We start from the raw sequence: 17352 nt of genomic DNA, 5'->3' as shown, positions 1-17352 counted from the left end.
AAGGATGAAGTAGGACTTTTTGTTTTTATTGTGCCTTTTCTACCTTCTAGGTATTTATCTCAGTGAGTTCTGTGCATATTTCTCTTTTTGGATATTGTAGAAATAAGACATCAAACAAGAATCAAACAACTGCTTGTAATGTGAAAGTGTGTGCTCGTAGGGATGAACCACAGAGAATCATCACCAAACATTGCTGCTCCCATCATCCCTGTTTCCAGCAGCTGTTTTTTTAGCTAAAAGCTCCAATAAGCCGGCTGGACACTACCTGCCCAGCACCAAACAGCAGGCAAACTTATACAAGAAGCAGGTGAAGACAGTTTTAGCGAGCAAAAGAGACAGATATTTTTCTCAGGAGTTGGGACCAAACCATAAAAAAACAAGAAATTAGTTAATATTCGACTTCTTTCGTCAGATGGCCAAAAACACAATGTTTGGTTGTGTATTTTTGTTTTCACCATTGTTTCACAGCTCCTACCACAGAGAACCACTTGTTCAAACGCTGTGCTTTAAGGTTTTAGGTTATTAGGTAAAACTAAATAGCAGAAGTTACTGTTTCTATGCTCATTTATTGTAATGCAGGCTCATGTTGACTGATTCTCTCATTGTGCAACAGGAGAAACGTATGAACAAGGCCACTGAGGTCATGATGCAATATGTAGAAAATCTGAAGAGGACGTACGAGAAGGACCATGCAGAGCTGATGGAGTTTAAGAAGCTGGCCAACCAGAACTCGAATCGCTGTTATGGAGGGTCTGTAGACACTGGAGGTGAGACTACACTGGTGACCACGTTCAGCTCAAGCACAGAAAATCACAGAGAATCAAAGTCAGCCAACCTGACAGTATGATTATGGTATGAAAATATCTTAAAGCTTTATTTATCCAGGAAAGGGTTTGCTAATGCATGCACCTTTTTAACATCATTGCTGCTTTGCTCTGTAAGAATAAACTTTCCACTGTAACTGGAGTATCTGAGTGCTGTGTTACTGAGCAGCTTCACTGCAGCTTTGGGAACGGCTCCAGCATGAATTTAATGGTTTCTGTGCTCAAGTAGTGCTGTGTTCTGCTTAACTTGCGAACTGTGATTGTCTTTATAAAGATGATGGAGTTTCACGGCCATCAAGATCAATGTCCCTCACCCTTGGAAAGGTAAGCACTTTATCTGAGTGATGTTTTTAGTGCTGAAATGATTAGTCGTTTAATCGATTAGTCGATCGAACAGAAAATTAAAAGAACTCTTACTTTCATATTGCTGAAAATTGAATGTCTTGGATTTTCAAGTAGCAATCTGAAGTCTGTTTTGTGTGTTTTATGTTTGTCGTGTAACATGTTTACAAGTCTACAGCCATGCTAGCAGCTCTGTGAGTCTGTATCTATAGCTAAATGCTAACGTCAGCATGCTACCATGCTCGCATTGGCAATCCTAACATGCCGATGCTAAGCGGATATAATGTTTACCATGTTCACCATCTTAGCTTAAGTTGCTGCCATGCAAACATTAGCTAATTAGCACTGACTGACAGACCAACATTGCTATTCTGAGAGCCATATAAGGCTAAAAATGTGCATGTGTTTTTCATGTTTTTCACGTTTCTTGTTGAATTTATACAATTATTTCTCCTTTCAGGGACCTCATCGTGCCTTTGTAGTTGAAAACGTCAAAAAACATTCCTGTTTTCTGCTCGTAACACGTACAGTGTTTCACCTTCTGTGTCCTCTCCAGGCTCTACCCAGACGTAGGGTGAGCGTAGCAGTGGTGCCTAAGTTTAACCTCCTGAACATCCCAGGTCAGACTCCAGCAACAGCCAGCCCGGGCCCGGGACCCAGCACGGGACCCGCCGCTGGTGCTGCTCTTCCTGTCCTGGTAAGTCTTCCTGACCTGTCAGGAAATGATGAGGAATGGCATATCAAGGATTTAATGAAGTGCACCTTCTCTCTCAGATCGACTGCTGAATGAACGTTATGTACAATAGGATAGATGCGTATTTACAACTCATCTCAGGACACTTGTAAAATAGTTCATTTTTAGGACGCTTTTCTTTTAATTTGTTTAATTTGCTGGTTGTAAGTAATAAATTCTGCTTGAAGTCATATGTATAGTAATTATGAGTGGTGGCATGTAAGTGCATTTACTCAAACACAGTACAAATTTGAGGTTTGTGTACTTAACTTGAGTATTTATGAATTATGATACTTTATACTTACAGTACTGCTTTCAGAGGAAAATACTATACTTTATAATCCACTACATGTTGAGTTTGGGTCCCCCGTCACGTTTCAGATGTTAGCAGCTCCACTAAAGAGACTTGTCCCCTCTAAAGTTCTGTGATGGCTTCATTTAATTGATTGGTTGAGCCTCAACACACAAACATGTTACAGAGCTTACATTTTTCTGCTTTTCTACCCCGTCAATCATCTCACAGCCTCTTAGATTTGTCTTCTGACTCTTTTTAGGGGTCTGATGCCCACTGAAAAAAATTGTATGTAAAAGTGGTTAAAACTAGCCCCACTTCAACCAGCCACAACAGGAAAAAGCTGCTTACATATCAATGCATCAGCATTAACAGTATAATATAATCATATATAACAATGTAGCAGTACTCTGAAGTAGTTTTGATACATAAATACATTTAACTCATAATATTTCAAATTCTGTACTTGTCCTTAGGTAGGCTTTTTAAGTATTTTTTGAATTGTGGTACTCTTAGTCACGTAAAGGTTGTGAATACGTCTATCATGCTTCTTAATTATGTTTTATTGTTAGGAGGCAATGACATTCTTCAACAATATTTAACACTGTTCTCTGTAGTGTGAAGCAAATGACGTGAAAGCCAACACTCCCACAGAGGCGGCACAGCCAGCAACAGAATGGTATGTGTTGTGTAGTCGTGGTATTTTGCACACACACACACACACACACGCATACACACATGACTGCCTATACAGTATGTACACATACCATTGCTTGATTCCCAAGGTCAAATTACAGTCCTTGAAACAATGGGCTGAGACAAGCCTGAACTCGTAATCACTTTTATCAAAAGCATATTGTGCTGCAGTGGGACCTTTGGCTTATTTGTGTGACCTTCAGGATGTGTCTTACAGTGCAAAAAAAGCCCCGCTGAGGTGAAAATAACCCTGAAAGCATAAAAAATAATCAAACCCTGCTGCGGTTGATAGATATGCTGTCCTAGGTCGTAATCTAAACATTTGTGTAAGAGTTTGACAAAGTCCAGACACAAGGCCCCAGTCCTATCCTGCTTATAAAGTGAGCCTCTCAAGTGTCTGAGCTCGATGTTCTGTGAGGAGACAGGAATAGCAATAACAAATGTGCAGTGCCAGCTCCATTTTTTCTGCTCGTGTTTGCCATGCCTGTGATGGTGTCTGTAATGCACACCGCCGCTCAACCAGTTTGTCCGTTATGAGACAAGGCCACGGTGTTGTGATGCGGTGGTGCCCAAGGCTGATTGTTCTTTCCCATCTGAAACAATGCAGTGGAAAGAGTGTGTCGGAGCAGGAAAGTGAGCCAGCCAAGCCTTCGGTCAACTTAGAGGAGATCAGAGCCGAGATCAAGGCAAAGATCGAGGAGGAGGCATATAATAAAGGGTGAGGCCTTTTCTCCTGCTCCGTAACAACGCACAAACACACTGTGTAATGGACATTGTTGTTGCTGAACATGAATCACCACATTTATGGGACCCATCAGTCATGTTGTTGTACAGGTGAATTTTCTCATGTATACAATGTTCAGTTTACAGGGACTTTGAGACACTTACAGTGATCATAATAAAGTCTGCATACGTAGTTACTGCATGATGATTGGACATCAGTATTTCAGGTATTTTATTATTATTTATCTGTAGAGTATGCTGGTAAATTTGAATGTTTCAACTGCAGCTACCAAGAGGGACTGAAGCAAAGTAAAGTTCTCCAGGAGGAGAAGCACGAAGAAGCGAACGATGCAGAGAAATTGCTGGAATTGAAAAATAAGGATGAAGAGAGTGGAAAGAAGATAAAGACAAGCAGGTAAACTGAAGACATATACAGCTACACTTATAAAAATGTACCTGAGAGTCCACCTCAGTAAGCCCTGACTCTATGTGGTGCATCTCAGACTTTCAGTTGGAGCCATTAAAGTGGTTTAAATACATCAAGACTTATCACACTTGCAGAAATCTGGATGTTGATGATCTCACATTTTGTTAAGAAAGAAAACATCCTCACACATTTGTTTGAAACACATCATTCGTGGCTGAAGTAATGGTTAATAATGGTGTTGATCATCAATTAAAGATACTTCTTTTTTACACTAAAAATTTTGTTTGAAAATCAGTTTCTTGTCAATAACAGAAGAAGAACGACAACGCTATTCAGTAATCAGTAATAAACCCTTCCAATGATAGACAGTCTTTATGTAGCTCTCCATAATTTGCATATGATTAAAAACAGACAGCAAAAAATAGGCTGAAATCTGTCATTTAAAGAAACTTGTATCATTGTATTTGAATAGACATATAAGACCGTCAACAGCTATGAAAATATCATGCTCTTTGTTATACTGTATGAGGCCATTATCTTCACAGGAGGATGGAGGAGGTCTTGGTTCTTCTTCGCCGGTTTTGTCCCAAGATTTCCTGGAATCGGCGACTTCTCTGGACCGCCCTGACACTGTTTGTGGTGATGTGTCTGGTTATCAGTATTTTTACATTCTTCAGTGACAACTACAACAGGCGTGAGGACACGTAAGCAGAGAGAGACTTGTGAGAGGCGAAATGAAGATCTTTGGACTAAGTGTAGCAGCACAACCAAAGAACTCCAAAACAGAATAACAGAGGCGGCGCTCATCCTCTGTCTCTGCCAGTTTACCATATCACCACACTTGGACTCACTTGAATCCATGATCCTGACTCTCGAGGGCTGAAGATATTTTGGGAGGTTTTATGGATAAAGTTGCCTTAAGTTATAATTTTGTTTGGATTGAAAAATTGACTGTTTGCTGCAGTGAGAAAAAAGATAATTTCTGTTTAGGGACCAAATATTTAGTGTGATGAAGTATATATATATATTTAAATTAGATGTATACGCAGCGATAGGTTCTGGTTTGGGTACTTTTTGATGATGAATATGGCACTTTCCATTAAATGCCGCTATAGAAAAAGTGTATATATACTCTAATGTTAAAGTATGATCTCTCAGGTCCAGTGGATAATAAAGCCTTTGAGAGATTTTGAAATCATATTTAAAGATATAGAAAATAAAGGAATGCTTTTATTTTTTGTCTAATTTCTATAATGTGTATTTAAAGACTTTAAAATATAAGCACATTCCAAAGTAGTTCCTTAAGTGCAATATTTTGCAGTTGATGGTCCTCGTTTGTGCCATTTTGGATTGTGTCTTCAGAGCACTGAGAGATTTTCTTCTTATGTGAGAGCACTGTTTAGATGATATGAGGCTTATCTTTATCGTCTTTGCACATGTGTGCCTACCTGTGTTGTTTGGTCTCTGTGGGTTTCATGCTCTGCCACTTCACCTTTAAATAAAGGTGCCTGAAAACATATTGTAGTCATTTCCATTGAGAAATATGAGGCCGTGTAAAATACGGACATAGTCTCCGCGTCATCACCCATATGTTTCGAAGGAACCATTGTGAGGCTCAGTGCCTGACTCCACCAAACTCCTAGCTAATCCAAACACTGGACAAGTAAGTGGAGTGTGCGTGGAGCTGAGGCAGTCGTAGTAAAACCTAGCTGCTGAAACACACCCACCTAGTCAAAGCTAGCTAAGGCTAACAAGCTAGGCTATATGTTTCTCTGTGTTGCTAGCCCACTGACCCTGTGGTACCAGCCCACTTCGAGCAGTGGTTGCCCTATGTTGCACAATTCCTCCTAAAATGCAGGCGTACCATCATGTGAACATTTCAGCCTGCAGCCAACTACAAATTCTGGAGTGTAATAATCTTAAAATGCCTGTTTTAGAAATAATATTGATAAAGTAATGTTTGGGTTCACGGGCCGTTTGTTTGGAGTCAAATATTCACTCTCTTTTAGCTCTGTTTTTGGTCTCTACCAACTCCAGAGGGAAACATCTGGCTCTGAGCTGCTGATGCTCCGCTATTCACCAGCTTGTCACTAACTAGGTCTGTCTGCTGTTTGATGAGGCTGAAAACCAAACTACGGGAGCGTTAAGAGTGAATTAAAACAGTGTAGTTGCAGCCAGACAGCTTAAGAAACAAGCTGGAACTTGCTCTAAATGTCTGTAAAGCAGAGGGGAGCTGCAGGTTCACATTGTAATTCTCTGTGGGTTTAGCACTTGGAGTGACCCATTGCACATTATCACATTATTTTCACTTTTTTTTTAAATCATTAACATTTTTTTAAAAAGTTAAAATTAAAGTATAATTATAGCTAGTTTAAAGGAATAGTTCAGCATTTTTCACAAAATACACATATTTGCTTGCTTCCTTCGAGTTAGATGAGAAGATTGATATCACTCTCATGATGTGTTCTAATAACTATGACGCAACAGCCACAGACAGTTAGCTTAGCTTAGCACAAAAACTGAAAACAGGCTCTGCCCAAAGGTTGCAAAATCTACCTAAAAGCAACTCTAAGGCTCTCTTATTAACCAAAATGTCTCATTTGTTTGTCAGAACCAAACCCAAAGAGTAAAAATGAAAAGTCGGGGTTCTGTCCTGTCATCATGGGAGGCTGCAACAGCAGGAGGCAGAGAAAGTCACTGCGTCCAGCCAAGAAATAGGTCAATGCCGACCGTATTTTCTTGTTCTCTAAAATGCCTGTTTTCACTTTCCAGCACATCAAAATTCCATCATATTCTCATTGGAGCACCTTAATTAACACAGGAAATCATTTAGTGTAATGTAAGTTAAATGTAATTTACCTCGAGAGGGTCTTAATATGATCGCACATAAACCCCATACTGAAATACTGTACCTGTGCTTTTCCATAGCTCCAGATTGTCATTTATTATGCCCACACATCTCATTGACACCTCACATCTGACAAAAACACTGCTGCGTGTTCGTCAGCACTCTCTGCGTCATTTCCTGCCATCAGGGCTGTTGCACAGATGTTTTTATGGAAGTGGGAAGTTGCCCTGTACCAGGGCTCATCGGAGGATACCAGAGATCATAAGCATGTTCATGAGTGACTAATGCCCCATGGGAGGAAATCATCTGGACAGAGTGCCAAGTGTCAGATGTCAGTAGCAGTGCAAATCACTCTACGGACACTATCATCATTATTTTTTATGTGTTATACTAGATTTTTATGAGTATTCCAAGTTATATTTTCACTTAAATCAACAAATGTGTGGCTTATCTACTCAACTAAGCCGTTGCTCATTCCATATATGTCTATGTCATCATTTAATTACACCATGAACATGAATTCAGTGCAAACTGCCTTTGTCTCTCGTCTTTTTCTCATGGGCCCTGCTCCTAGAACATATGATGGATCTTGATCTGACCTGTGAGCAGTACTTCCCTCTTCCTTTTCCTTTACTTTCTGGCAATGACAGAGTCCACACACTCCCGAGGACAGAGTCACCTCTATTTAACCCTGTCGTTTGGCTCACAGACACATAAAAAGTGCAAGACTTTGTCATCCTCTGCATTCATCCGTCTCTGCTCGGATCAGTCGTGAATATGATCTGGCTTTGCATCACATTGGTGTTGTCAATCACTCGGGTCATCTCTGATCAAAATATTGACAGAAGCCACATCAGAGGTAGGTAATTCAATCTGTTTTTTTGTTTATAGGTGAAATATTCTATGCTGTTTCTGTAGAAACAAATGCAATTCCTCTTCTTAAAGCAGGATTTGTTGTTAATTTGAAGGATTTAGCACTTATACAAATGCAGTAAATCTAAATCTGAAAATGTTTTATATATGCTGTTTTCAGTTTTCCCTGCAGAGAACCAAAGTGTTGCTGGAGTATTCCAGGTTAGCTACTTAAATGACCACAACCAGCCTCAGTATGCATTCAACGCCTCTGAAGCTCGGAGACTCTGCTTGTCGTTCGGGGTGAACATTGCCTCAAAAGCACAAGTAAAAGAAGCTCTCACTAGAGGTTTAGAAACATGCAGGTAAGACCAGAGAAGACCAGCACCAGATCACCTCAGTCATCTCGGTGGAGTTTAATGAAAAGCCATGTCTTCTTTTGTTCAGGTTCGGATGGATTGATGAACATTTTGCAGTCATTCCTCGCAGCAAGGCCCTTTCTAACTGTGGCCAAAACCAGACGGGCTTGGTGACGTGGCGAGCCTCTGTTACACAAAAGTTTGATGTGTTTTGCTATAATGAATCAGGTATGACATTTGTATGTATGTGTATTTCTATATGAAGACACATGAAGAGGCAACAGTTAGTGGACGATATCATGCATGCTATTTTTAAAACAAGATGAAACAGTCTGATTGTAAATTGATATATTGTCTATATTCTGCCATATTCTATGTTAGTATATTCTGCATTACTTACTTTATGTAAAACTACTTTGCTCCAAAATTTATGACAAAATGTTAGACTGAAATTGTGGAGAACATAGAAGATTTGTTTAAACCTCCACATTTTGTATGTACAAGGACATCACTATCAGTTGTAAATGGTAGGCAGATACAAATTTTCCTCAGTAAGGAAGTAAAAACAAATTAAAACTGTCAACAATACAAGCATACACTAATCAAATGGACCTTGAATAGCACTTATCTAATCTCTCATGGCCTTAATGTGCATGCACAGATGCGGCGACACAATTGAAGGATACAACAACCGATAGCCCTTTGAGCAGCAGCCATTACTCAGGACAAACTCAGTCTCCCTCTAAGGCAGCCAGCTCCACCCAGAACATGCACTCTTCGTCTTCCTCCACCCTTCTTCCTTCTTCCTCTCCAACTCCTGAAACCATGGACAGCGAGGCAGAACCAGTCCGGTTTGTCGGCAGAGCACAAGGCTCTACTGGAGGTATGGCAATTTTGTCCGCAACAGGATCAATGATGTGGAGAAACTTTTTGGTCAATCAGTTCGTACTGTGTAGAAATTACACTACAACAAGTAAACGACACAAGTAACAGGTACAAAATACAAGATGTGATTTCTGTTTCGCTTGACTAATGGCTTTTTCCATTAATGTTCTACTGTTCCAGGAAGGGCTATACTCATCACCTCAACTTGTGCCCTTCTTCTTATTGCAATGATCGTCCTTGTGTACATAGCAATGTAAGTGGTTTTCCATATGAAAATAATACTGTATACTGTATGTAATAGTGAGGTCTAAAAACTGAACAACTGATGAGGCAAAGCATCCTCCTTCCATGTATAATTCCCTGTGCTGCATATTAAACAATGACTCTCCTTTTGTTATTGTTACATGTACTAATGCACAATATGATTTGTTTCTTTCTCTCTTTGAAAAGGAGAAGGAGTCATGTTCTGAGCTCTGACAGGAAGCCGCAGCAAGAGTACATCCAGACAGAAGAGTGGACGTGTGTGAAGAATATAAAGGAAACTAAGACAGCTGCTCAGGAACATGAGAGGATAGAAGTGGACGACAATTCGAGTTAAACATTATTCAGATGAGATATTTTTAAGAAGCACTCCACGGACAACTGCTGAGTAATACTCTACTATAAGGACAAAGATGTGTCTCTTGTGTACTTTGTGCTTTAGTGTGAAAGTAATGTAACAGAATGGCGGTAAAAGTGCATTTATTTTTGTATACTCGTGTGTTTGAAGTATTTTCTGTCATCTGATGTTATTAAATGATGTATTTTAGCCACTAGATGGCAATGTTTGCAATGCAATCATTGTGCAGACAGAAGACTTTTTCTTTGAACATACTGTTTGCTGCTTCAGATAATGAACATACATGTAAACGCAACATTTCTACAACAATGTCAAGCAGTTTTTATAAAGTAACATCAGTATGAAATTAGGTATCTCCCAACTCCTTCATGGATATCTCTCCAAAAACTCACTCAAACCTCTTTAAAACAAGCTTCTTAAGGGAGAGACGGAGGGAATGTCCCAGACATCATACATCTCTCATCAGAGTGGTCTGAAATAACATTGTGTTCTCTCAACCATAAGTGTTCTTAAGTCCAATGTACAGTGTATACAGTAACACAAAAAACTTCAAGTTTATGACATACTCCCATCACAAAACGGAGTGTAAGACACAGTTGTTTATACATAGTGGATTTGTGGAATGACAAGTGTGTGAATCTACTACACACACATCTGGCCGCAGCTTCTTCTAAACCTTTAAGAGTGCCATCAGTCATCCAGTCATCCAAGGCATGCCTCTTCACTTTATTAAAGTCCTTTGTTATTCAATTGTGACTAGCTAAGCATTGCTTTTTAATGAACAGGATATTGTATTTTTCATTTAGTCATCTCAGTCACTCACTGGCATTTCGCATTCTTTCCAATGCGAGGTCCATTTTATTCATTCATAGCGTCAGACTTCACAGCATCGACTATGAAGCTAAGTTCATTGCACAGTGTCTCGTGTCTGTACGCCATGCGGATCTGGGCGACATTGGTCCTACGGATGTCGTTCCCTTCAGGTCCATCTTTCAGATAGTTCTCTCCTAAGAAGTGCTTCTTATCCTGTAAAGAAACGATACAATAAATTGTTGCGATCAGTGTTGATTAACTGTAATGGAGATTTGGCCATGCCTGGTATGACAGACAAAATGGAAAAAGGAGGAGTGAAAGTGTCACTGTACCTTGTGAGACAGTCCACTTTGCAGCACACTGTTCCGGGCTATCTCACACACATCACAGGTGCTGAGCTTCCACAACTGAGCTGCTATAGCGTACTCTTCCATCAGCGGTTCCTACAATCAGGACATACAAACAATGGAATGGAATTACTGACACTGCAGAGCTAAATCCACCCAAAGCACACTGCAACAGCATATTTAGTACCAACATTCAAACTAAGATTCTGACATACTGGAGTGCAGCCTAGAAACACTACATTTCCTGCACATTTGTTTCTGTTAACCTTGGTGTAGTGGAACTGCATGGGATCGTCTGTGGACAGGGACACACACAGGCCTTTGTGCAGGAACTCTCGAAGAGGATTTTTGGAGTACTCCAGGAACAGGCTGTTGTTGCTGAGTGGAGACATTGCAATTGGCACCTGGGCCAGGTAGTACAGGTACTGCAGCACAGGACTCTGAGGGAACATGAAGTTTAGAAAAATGAATACTGCTCTGGCAACACACATAGTACATACACATACATACAGAACACAGAGCTAGGATAGAAACTCCACTGTTTGATGTACATGTGAATCATCATGTCTCCTTGCATAAAATGCTTCTCAGCTGTTTACATGCTATACTGTTGTACCTTTCGTATTGTAGTGGTGAGCTGTGTTTATTCTGCAGCTACAACATTACATTTTGTTCCAGGTTTCCCAACCAGATCTAATAATAATAATAAAGAATTTGTAGGCCTTTATCCATATTGTACAGACTTACAGTGAGATGCAAATGGATTCTTGCAAACTAATTAGTAAATTACACAGATGAAAACCCACAGAACAAGAAAATGACAGTCTTGCCACCTTGTTGAACAAAAATAAATTACTGTGCAGTTTGTGTTGTAGATCAATATCAGTGAGTCAGCAATTCTTCTTTCTTCAGGACTCACTTTCTTTTCCACAAGAAATTCAAAACTTCCAATTTCTACTCTCTCACCTACAGTTCTCTTATTATCAGCTGTTCCGTGATGAACCACAGCGCTAAAAGTGAGAAATCTGCAGGACATTTTAGATACACAAGCTAAACAACTAAAAAAGACTTTAAACAGTCTGAAGGAAGAAAAGTTCATTTGAGTGTTGACTATGTTGTCTTTTGGTCTTAAGTGTCATAGAAACAAATACTCCTGTGTGTTCTGACATTATGGTTGCTATTTTAGTCTACAACAATTCATTATGACTAGAGAAAGACGTATAGAGGATAGTCATATATTACTTTCATCGATGTAATAGTAAGTTGAAAAATGACCCTGTCAACAAATCTGAAGTACCTTCTTTAAGTTGAGTCCATGAGAGATGTTGTCAGATGTGAGAAAGGCAGAGACCAAGTGAGTGATTGATCCAGCTTCTCCACAGTGAGGACGGAACTGGAAGGTGCTCAGTCCATGTTCTCTTTAGAGGACACAATAACAAACCAGTCAATCAACATCCGACCAACTGATGGAACTTATGGTCTTATTTTGTTTTTCCTTGTATTCATCATACTAAGAGTATTTATAGATATCAGCTGTACCGCATAATGAGACACCCAAGTTACTCTCATAAGCTATGAGTGTACAGTACTTCAATATTTGTAGGGTTTTTACTTAAAATCAATCACGTCATCCCTGAGAGCTCTGCAAAGTAAACTGTCCACTGAGTGCTGGACCTACAGCATCAGGTCAGATCCAAGACTGTAAGGTCAAACATTTTCCTCCATCAATCTCACAGCAAAGCACTCTGCTTTAATGAAGACCTGTGTGTTTTGAAAAAGGAAGAGGACATTCGCTCTTACTTTCTGAGGTTGTTGAGGACCATGATGTTTGCATACATGTGGAAGATGTAGTAGCTGTAGGGAGGGTTGTCATTTGTAGTCCACTGTTCAGGCTTTGGGCTCCTGAAGGAGAACATGTGATCACTGTGTTTGGACTCATCATCCACGCTGTCAAAGCCTGACACCTGTAAAGAAAAAAGACAAGAGTTCATCTACTGCTGGGATGGTTTTATGAAGCCCAACGGGTATGTAGGGTAAATTGTTTTTATAGTTCTGTCACAAACGTTAGAAATAATGAATGCCCTTGAATTAATTAAACTTACCCTCAAGTGTTTATTAATGTATAGTATTTATCGACAATTATAACGTCTCCTTTGAAACGTATTTTATATTATACTACATTTAAATAATAATTAGGGGAGGTTCAGTAAAGCTTTACCTGCTGAGAATTAATAGTAATGAATGGTAATATTAGAAATAAATGAGAACGTTTAGGGAATTAATCACCATTTTTGCTAACTGAAATTTTATAGCCTCTGTAGGACTCTGTAGGTTTTAGTGAGATTAACCCAAAAAAATACAACATCTTACATATTTGAGGAAAACATGAAGTTCTTTGTGCTTCTGTGGATTGACAGTGGCCTCAAACAGAGGAAGGAATATATTCTCCAGCATCTTGGCAAAATTAGGTACCAGTTTCTTCGACTTGAAAATATCACTGAAAGACATAAAACCACCGTCTGGACATTTCAAGACTTCATATTTTAGGACATGTTTTTAAACTAGAAGCTTCACTGTCTCTTAAGGCTGGAGCACTCACTATATTCTGGGCACTTGAATAATCCACCTCATGTTTGGAGAGTGTACTTTGTGGTGAATGAACCACTTAGCCAGACTGTCCCACTCCTCTGGAGAGCGTCCGTAGATGGAGAGGCGTGGCTCTGCGTGCTGGTACTTACTCTCCTCCAGGTCATGGGCCACTTCCTGTTGAAGGTGAGAGGCAGAGTGTGCTGAACTGTCTTTGCATCAGTTCAGACTTAAAATGTATGATTCCATGATATGATACCTTTACGATGCGCGCAAAATAGTCCCCATTGATGAGGTTGTCTGTTTTCAGGAAGATTTCTCGAAGTTCACTGGCTCCCACTGGGTTATACTTTGAATTGAATTTATCAAAGCGGTGGAAGGTGTGCCTCCCCTGTAAAGTTTATAAATTACAAAGCCGAATTTTGAACCCCGAACGGTTGGTCATGAAAAGTGCTGATACTGTTATTTACCTGCACTGGCAGTGACATTAAGTGACACAAATTAGAGGAAGAAAGAGTGAAGGAATTGTTGCAGAGAGTTTTTTGACATGAAAATCCAATCGATTTTACCTTGACTGGAACATGTTAATTCAGAAACTTGTCAATTTTCTTCTCTGTTTCAATCTATTTAAAAAATGAGCACATAAAAATGTCACAACACAGCAAACCTAATGGTTCCATTTTCTACTTTTCTTACAGCATGTACGTCCAGAGAGTCCACCGTAAGGTCATAGGGGTCCTTATTGAGGCTGTGGAAAACCTGCTGGAGAGTCATCTTTTGTCCAGCCTTTTCCAACACCACACGGTCAGCATCAGCCTTGTATGTTTTCTGGATGAAGGTCAGTAGGTGTTTCTGAGACATGCAGGCAGCTGCATGAATATGTGTGTCCACCTGAGAGAAAGAAGCAATCTCTATGTTCAGTCTCCTGGACAAACTGAGTGCTTACAAACACACACATGGCTTTTGTTACCTTGTTAATTTATTGAAAAATCTAACCTTTCTAACATTGTAGAAGTCTCTGTGAGGCACACTCTTCAGTTCCTTTAGCTCAGCCATCTCATTGAGCATTTCATGGAGGTAGAATTTCGAACTTAAGAAATTTAGTCGTCTGTGACAGTAGGTCTTCCTGAAAATTGAAGTAAACCTCAGTTTAGTGTAATTACTGCATCAATAGGTGGCAACAGCAGGCTTGACAACCTGGGCTGTTTATTCAACCAGCATAGCTTTAGCATGACTTTGTTTTGACAACTTACGTGGGTCCGTCTGCAATCATTGCCAGCACGTGACTGAGGTCTATAGCAAAGGTCTCCAAATCTGGGTAAGGAAGGTCATGGGGATGGTTTTCTCTCAGAGCCTGGGCACTATCATACACATACACTATCCCATCCTTCATTTTCAGTTCATAGTTCAGATTCTCAGGGATCTTCTCCATGCTGTAGGGATCTTCTCCATCTGCTGGATATGGGCAAATATCTGGACAGACCAACACTGTTCTGTTATTGTCACAGAAATTAGAATCAAAGATCAGTGAGAGGAGCTTTTCAAATACCATAATGAATATACACTTCAAACCTGGTAGAACCTCATCTTCTTCGCTCCATCTCATGTTCACAGCACTGCGGAGGAACTGGGCTGTGGTTCTGCAGAATCTATGATAGGCTAGCTTTGAGTATTTCTCACGAATAAGTAGAGCCTTAAACAGACTTTTGGCTGCCTGTTCATAGTCATCCACTGTGATCTGAATGGGGAACAGACATGACACATTAATTGAAATTGCTGTCTTATCTAAGCTATTTTGGTAATTGTACAAATATGCCATGTTTTTCACCATTCTGTGTACAATAATTAACTGGGAACCATTAGTAAATATAAAATATGTTAAGATATGACAGCATTAATTTTATAAAATTATTAATCATCAAAATCATCATCATTAATTATAACTGTGATACACACTGGTTACTTCTCCTGTTTCTAGTACTTACTCCAGCACAGTAATCACCACTAATAGTGACCCTCTGGTAATCAGGGCAGTTTTCTGGCATTGATGAGCAGGTGGAGCTGGGGGACAGGAATGGGGAAACTGCCACTGACCGTGTCCAGTCTGTATTCGCAGGGATCTGCAGAGACATTGACTGGGAACGAATCATCTTCAAGCTTTTCTTCCTGCATATTAACAACATAATTCATATAAGCAAATATAACTTTCCCCGAAGTTGTGATAATATTGTTTATTAAGTTTTTTTTTTTAATCTATTTTAGGATTATTTGTGACATTTATCTGATTAATGACAACTTCCTCTGTGATTTGATGTCAGGCCAATACCAGTGCCTACCTCTTGGTACTCTCCTCTGACTGTTGCTCTGCCAGCTCCTTAAGCAGTTCATGTTCCTTGGCTTGCTGCAGGACAATTGGGCAGTCCTCAGGCACAGTGAACATTGATAAGGCATCCTTGTTGTCTTCTTCCTTTAGGGCTGTTGCATATACTTTCTCTGCCAGCAGTTGTGTCTCCTCCTCCGCCTCACTCAGAGTCACCTTGGGGAATTGTCGAGGCATATCTGCAAGGAGATGGACGCTACAGTAAAATGGCTGGTGACACTGACAAGTATCATAGGATACAAAGAGAGTCTGCCCCCTTTATCAGAGCGTTACTTGCTCTGACCAGTTTTTGCTGTTTTGTAAACAAGCAAATCTGCCTGTGCGAGGGTTTGGATGTAGTGCACTCCAGAGCTAATTGCTGCACAGCGTCACCACCTGGAGAGCTCTGTGTGAATTGCTCTTGTTGCCTCAAATGGCATTAAATTGCTGCTGTTGTTCATGTCCTGCAAGAATGACTTTAAAACAGTCCAAATGAAACCCATGCAAATCAACTCTTGTGGTGCCACAAAAGTAACAAGCACACAAAGCTTTCAGGTTCTCAATGTAATGTAGTCATGTAATGCCTATTTAGCTGAGCTGCTCCATGTTCATTTCACAATCACTATGTACATTTATTCTCTTTATTCCATTACCAGGCTTTGTTGTTTTTGTCCATAAACTGCTTTGCTCTGTATCCTGTCTTCCTGTTACAGTAGCTGTCTTTAATGTTGTACGCTTTCATTCTTTGCTGTGTGTCCTACTTTTTAAGAAGTGCAATCTATGTAAAGCAACAAGTCAAGACTATTTTGGAAAGTTCTATAATAATACAGCTTATTATTATTAACAAATGACAGCAATAGGATACTGTAATGGAAACACTAGCTGATCCCGTGGACCAGTACAATGACATTTGAAAATAATGTGTCAGATAGTTCCATTGAATTCTCCAAATTCATGACACCTTCATAGGAATCCTCCTGAGCTATTCTTGACAGTGGCAGTTATTATGTTTTAGCCCTTATCAACAGTATAGATTATTTTTGCTACAATATCTAATCCTGGATGTGAGACACACTTTTTACAGTCATTCACCATGCTTGTTGACACACTCAGTATAGCAGCTATGCCAAACAGGGAACACTCTATTTCTGCAAAGAGATAACCTGGCTGAACTGACAGTGTTTTGTTGATATCCTTACTCATACAGTTGTGGTTATTGGAGGGCTGAAGCAACAACAGGGAAAGGCCATGTTGCATAGTGTCATATAAGACAATTTTCCATCCTACCAGGGTGCTTCCAGGAAGTTTATCATTCCAGACACACAACACTATCCTGACAACAGCTGTGTGCATCACTGCTGCTGTGGAGCTTTATGGCTGCACATGCACACTGTGGAAAGGGATAGGCTCATAAAGCAGTATTGATCTGGAGATGATGGCCTTGTGAATTATTAATCGTTGTCTCATGCACCCTGAAATAATTTCTGTGAAACACATACCTTTAAATCGTTTTCCTCAGTTTTTCACACACCAAAGCAAATATGAGTCAACATTTCAGGTGCAACAGTTGGGAGTGACAGCCCCATCCCATCCATCAGGATTTACAGCATGGACAGGAACTAGCTAATCACGCTGAAAAACTCCTTG

General features: G+C 39.9%; 3 protein-coding genes across 3 annotated transcripts in view; 2 read left to right on the top strand and 1 right to left on the bottom strand.

Moving 5' to 3' along the window:
- mrvi1 (murine retrovirus integration site 1 homolog) overlaps positions 1-5325 on the top strand; it is a 54109-nt gene extending 48784 nt beyond the window's left edge. The window contains exons 30-36 of the mRNA XM_041939850.1: positions 614-767; positions 1099-1148; positions 1723-1863; positions 2809-2870; positions 3495-3605; positions 3897-4025; positions 4583-5325. Coding sequence (XP_041795784.1) covers positions 614-767; positions 1099-1148; positions 1723-1863; positions 2809-2870; positions 3495-3605; positions 3897-4025; positions 4583-4745 — 810 coding nt within the window. The 3' untranslated portion in view covers positions 4746-5325. The remainder of the gene's footprint in view (positions 1-613; positions 768-1098; positions 1149-1722; positions 1864-2808; positions 2871-3494; positions 3606-3896; positions 4026-4582) is intronic.
- Positions 5326-7587: 2262 nt separating this feature from the next.
- lyve1a (lymphatic vessel endothelial hyaluronic receptor 1a) lies at positions 7588-9796 on the top strand. The gene is made up of 6 exons (XM_041948865.1): positions 7588-7744; positions 7919-8102; positions 8185-8324; positions 8758-8979; positions 9162-9234; positions 9432-9796. The coding sequence occupies exons 1-6, from the start codon at positions 7663-7665 to the stop codon at positions 9577-9579; spliced, it is 849 nt and encodes a 282-aa protein (XP_041804799.1). The 5' UTR covers positions 7588-7662; the 3' UTR covers positions 9580-9796.
- ampd3a (adenosine monophosphate deaminase 3a) lies at positions 9713-15903 on the bottom strand. Its single transcript, XM_041947696.1, has 14 exons — positions 15683-15903; positions 15332-15512; positions 14919-15084; positions 14600-14819; positions 14343-14472; positions 14043-14237; positions 13606-13737; positions 13360-13523; positions 13131-13257; positions 12561-12724; positions 12058-12178; positions 11027-11200; positions 10746-10856; positions 9713-10626 (listed from the first exon to the last, which is right to left on the bottom strand). The coding sequence occupies exons 1-14, from the start codon at positions 15901-15903 to the stop codon at positions 10459-10461; spliced, it is 2274 nt and encodes a 757-aa protein (XP_041803630.1). The 3' UTR covers positions 9713-10458.
- Positions 15904-17352: the final 1449 nt, after the last annotated feature.

This window comes from Chelmon rostratus, chromosome 1, assembly GCF_017976325.1.
Source record: "Chelmon rostratus isolate fCheRos1 chromosome 1, fCheRos1.pri, whole genome shotgun sequence".
NCBI lineage: Eukaryota > Metazoa > Chordata > Actinopteri > Chaetodontiformes > Chaetodontidae > Chelmon > Chelmon rostratus.
This window is presented reverse-complemented; position numbering and strand designations above follow the sequence as displayed.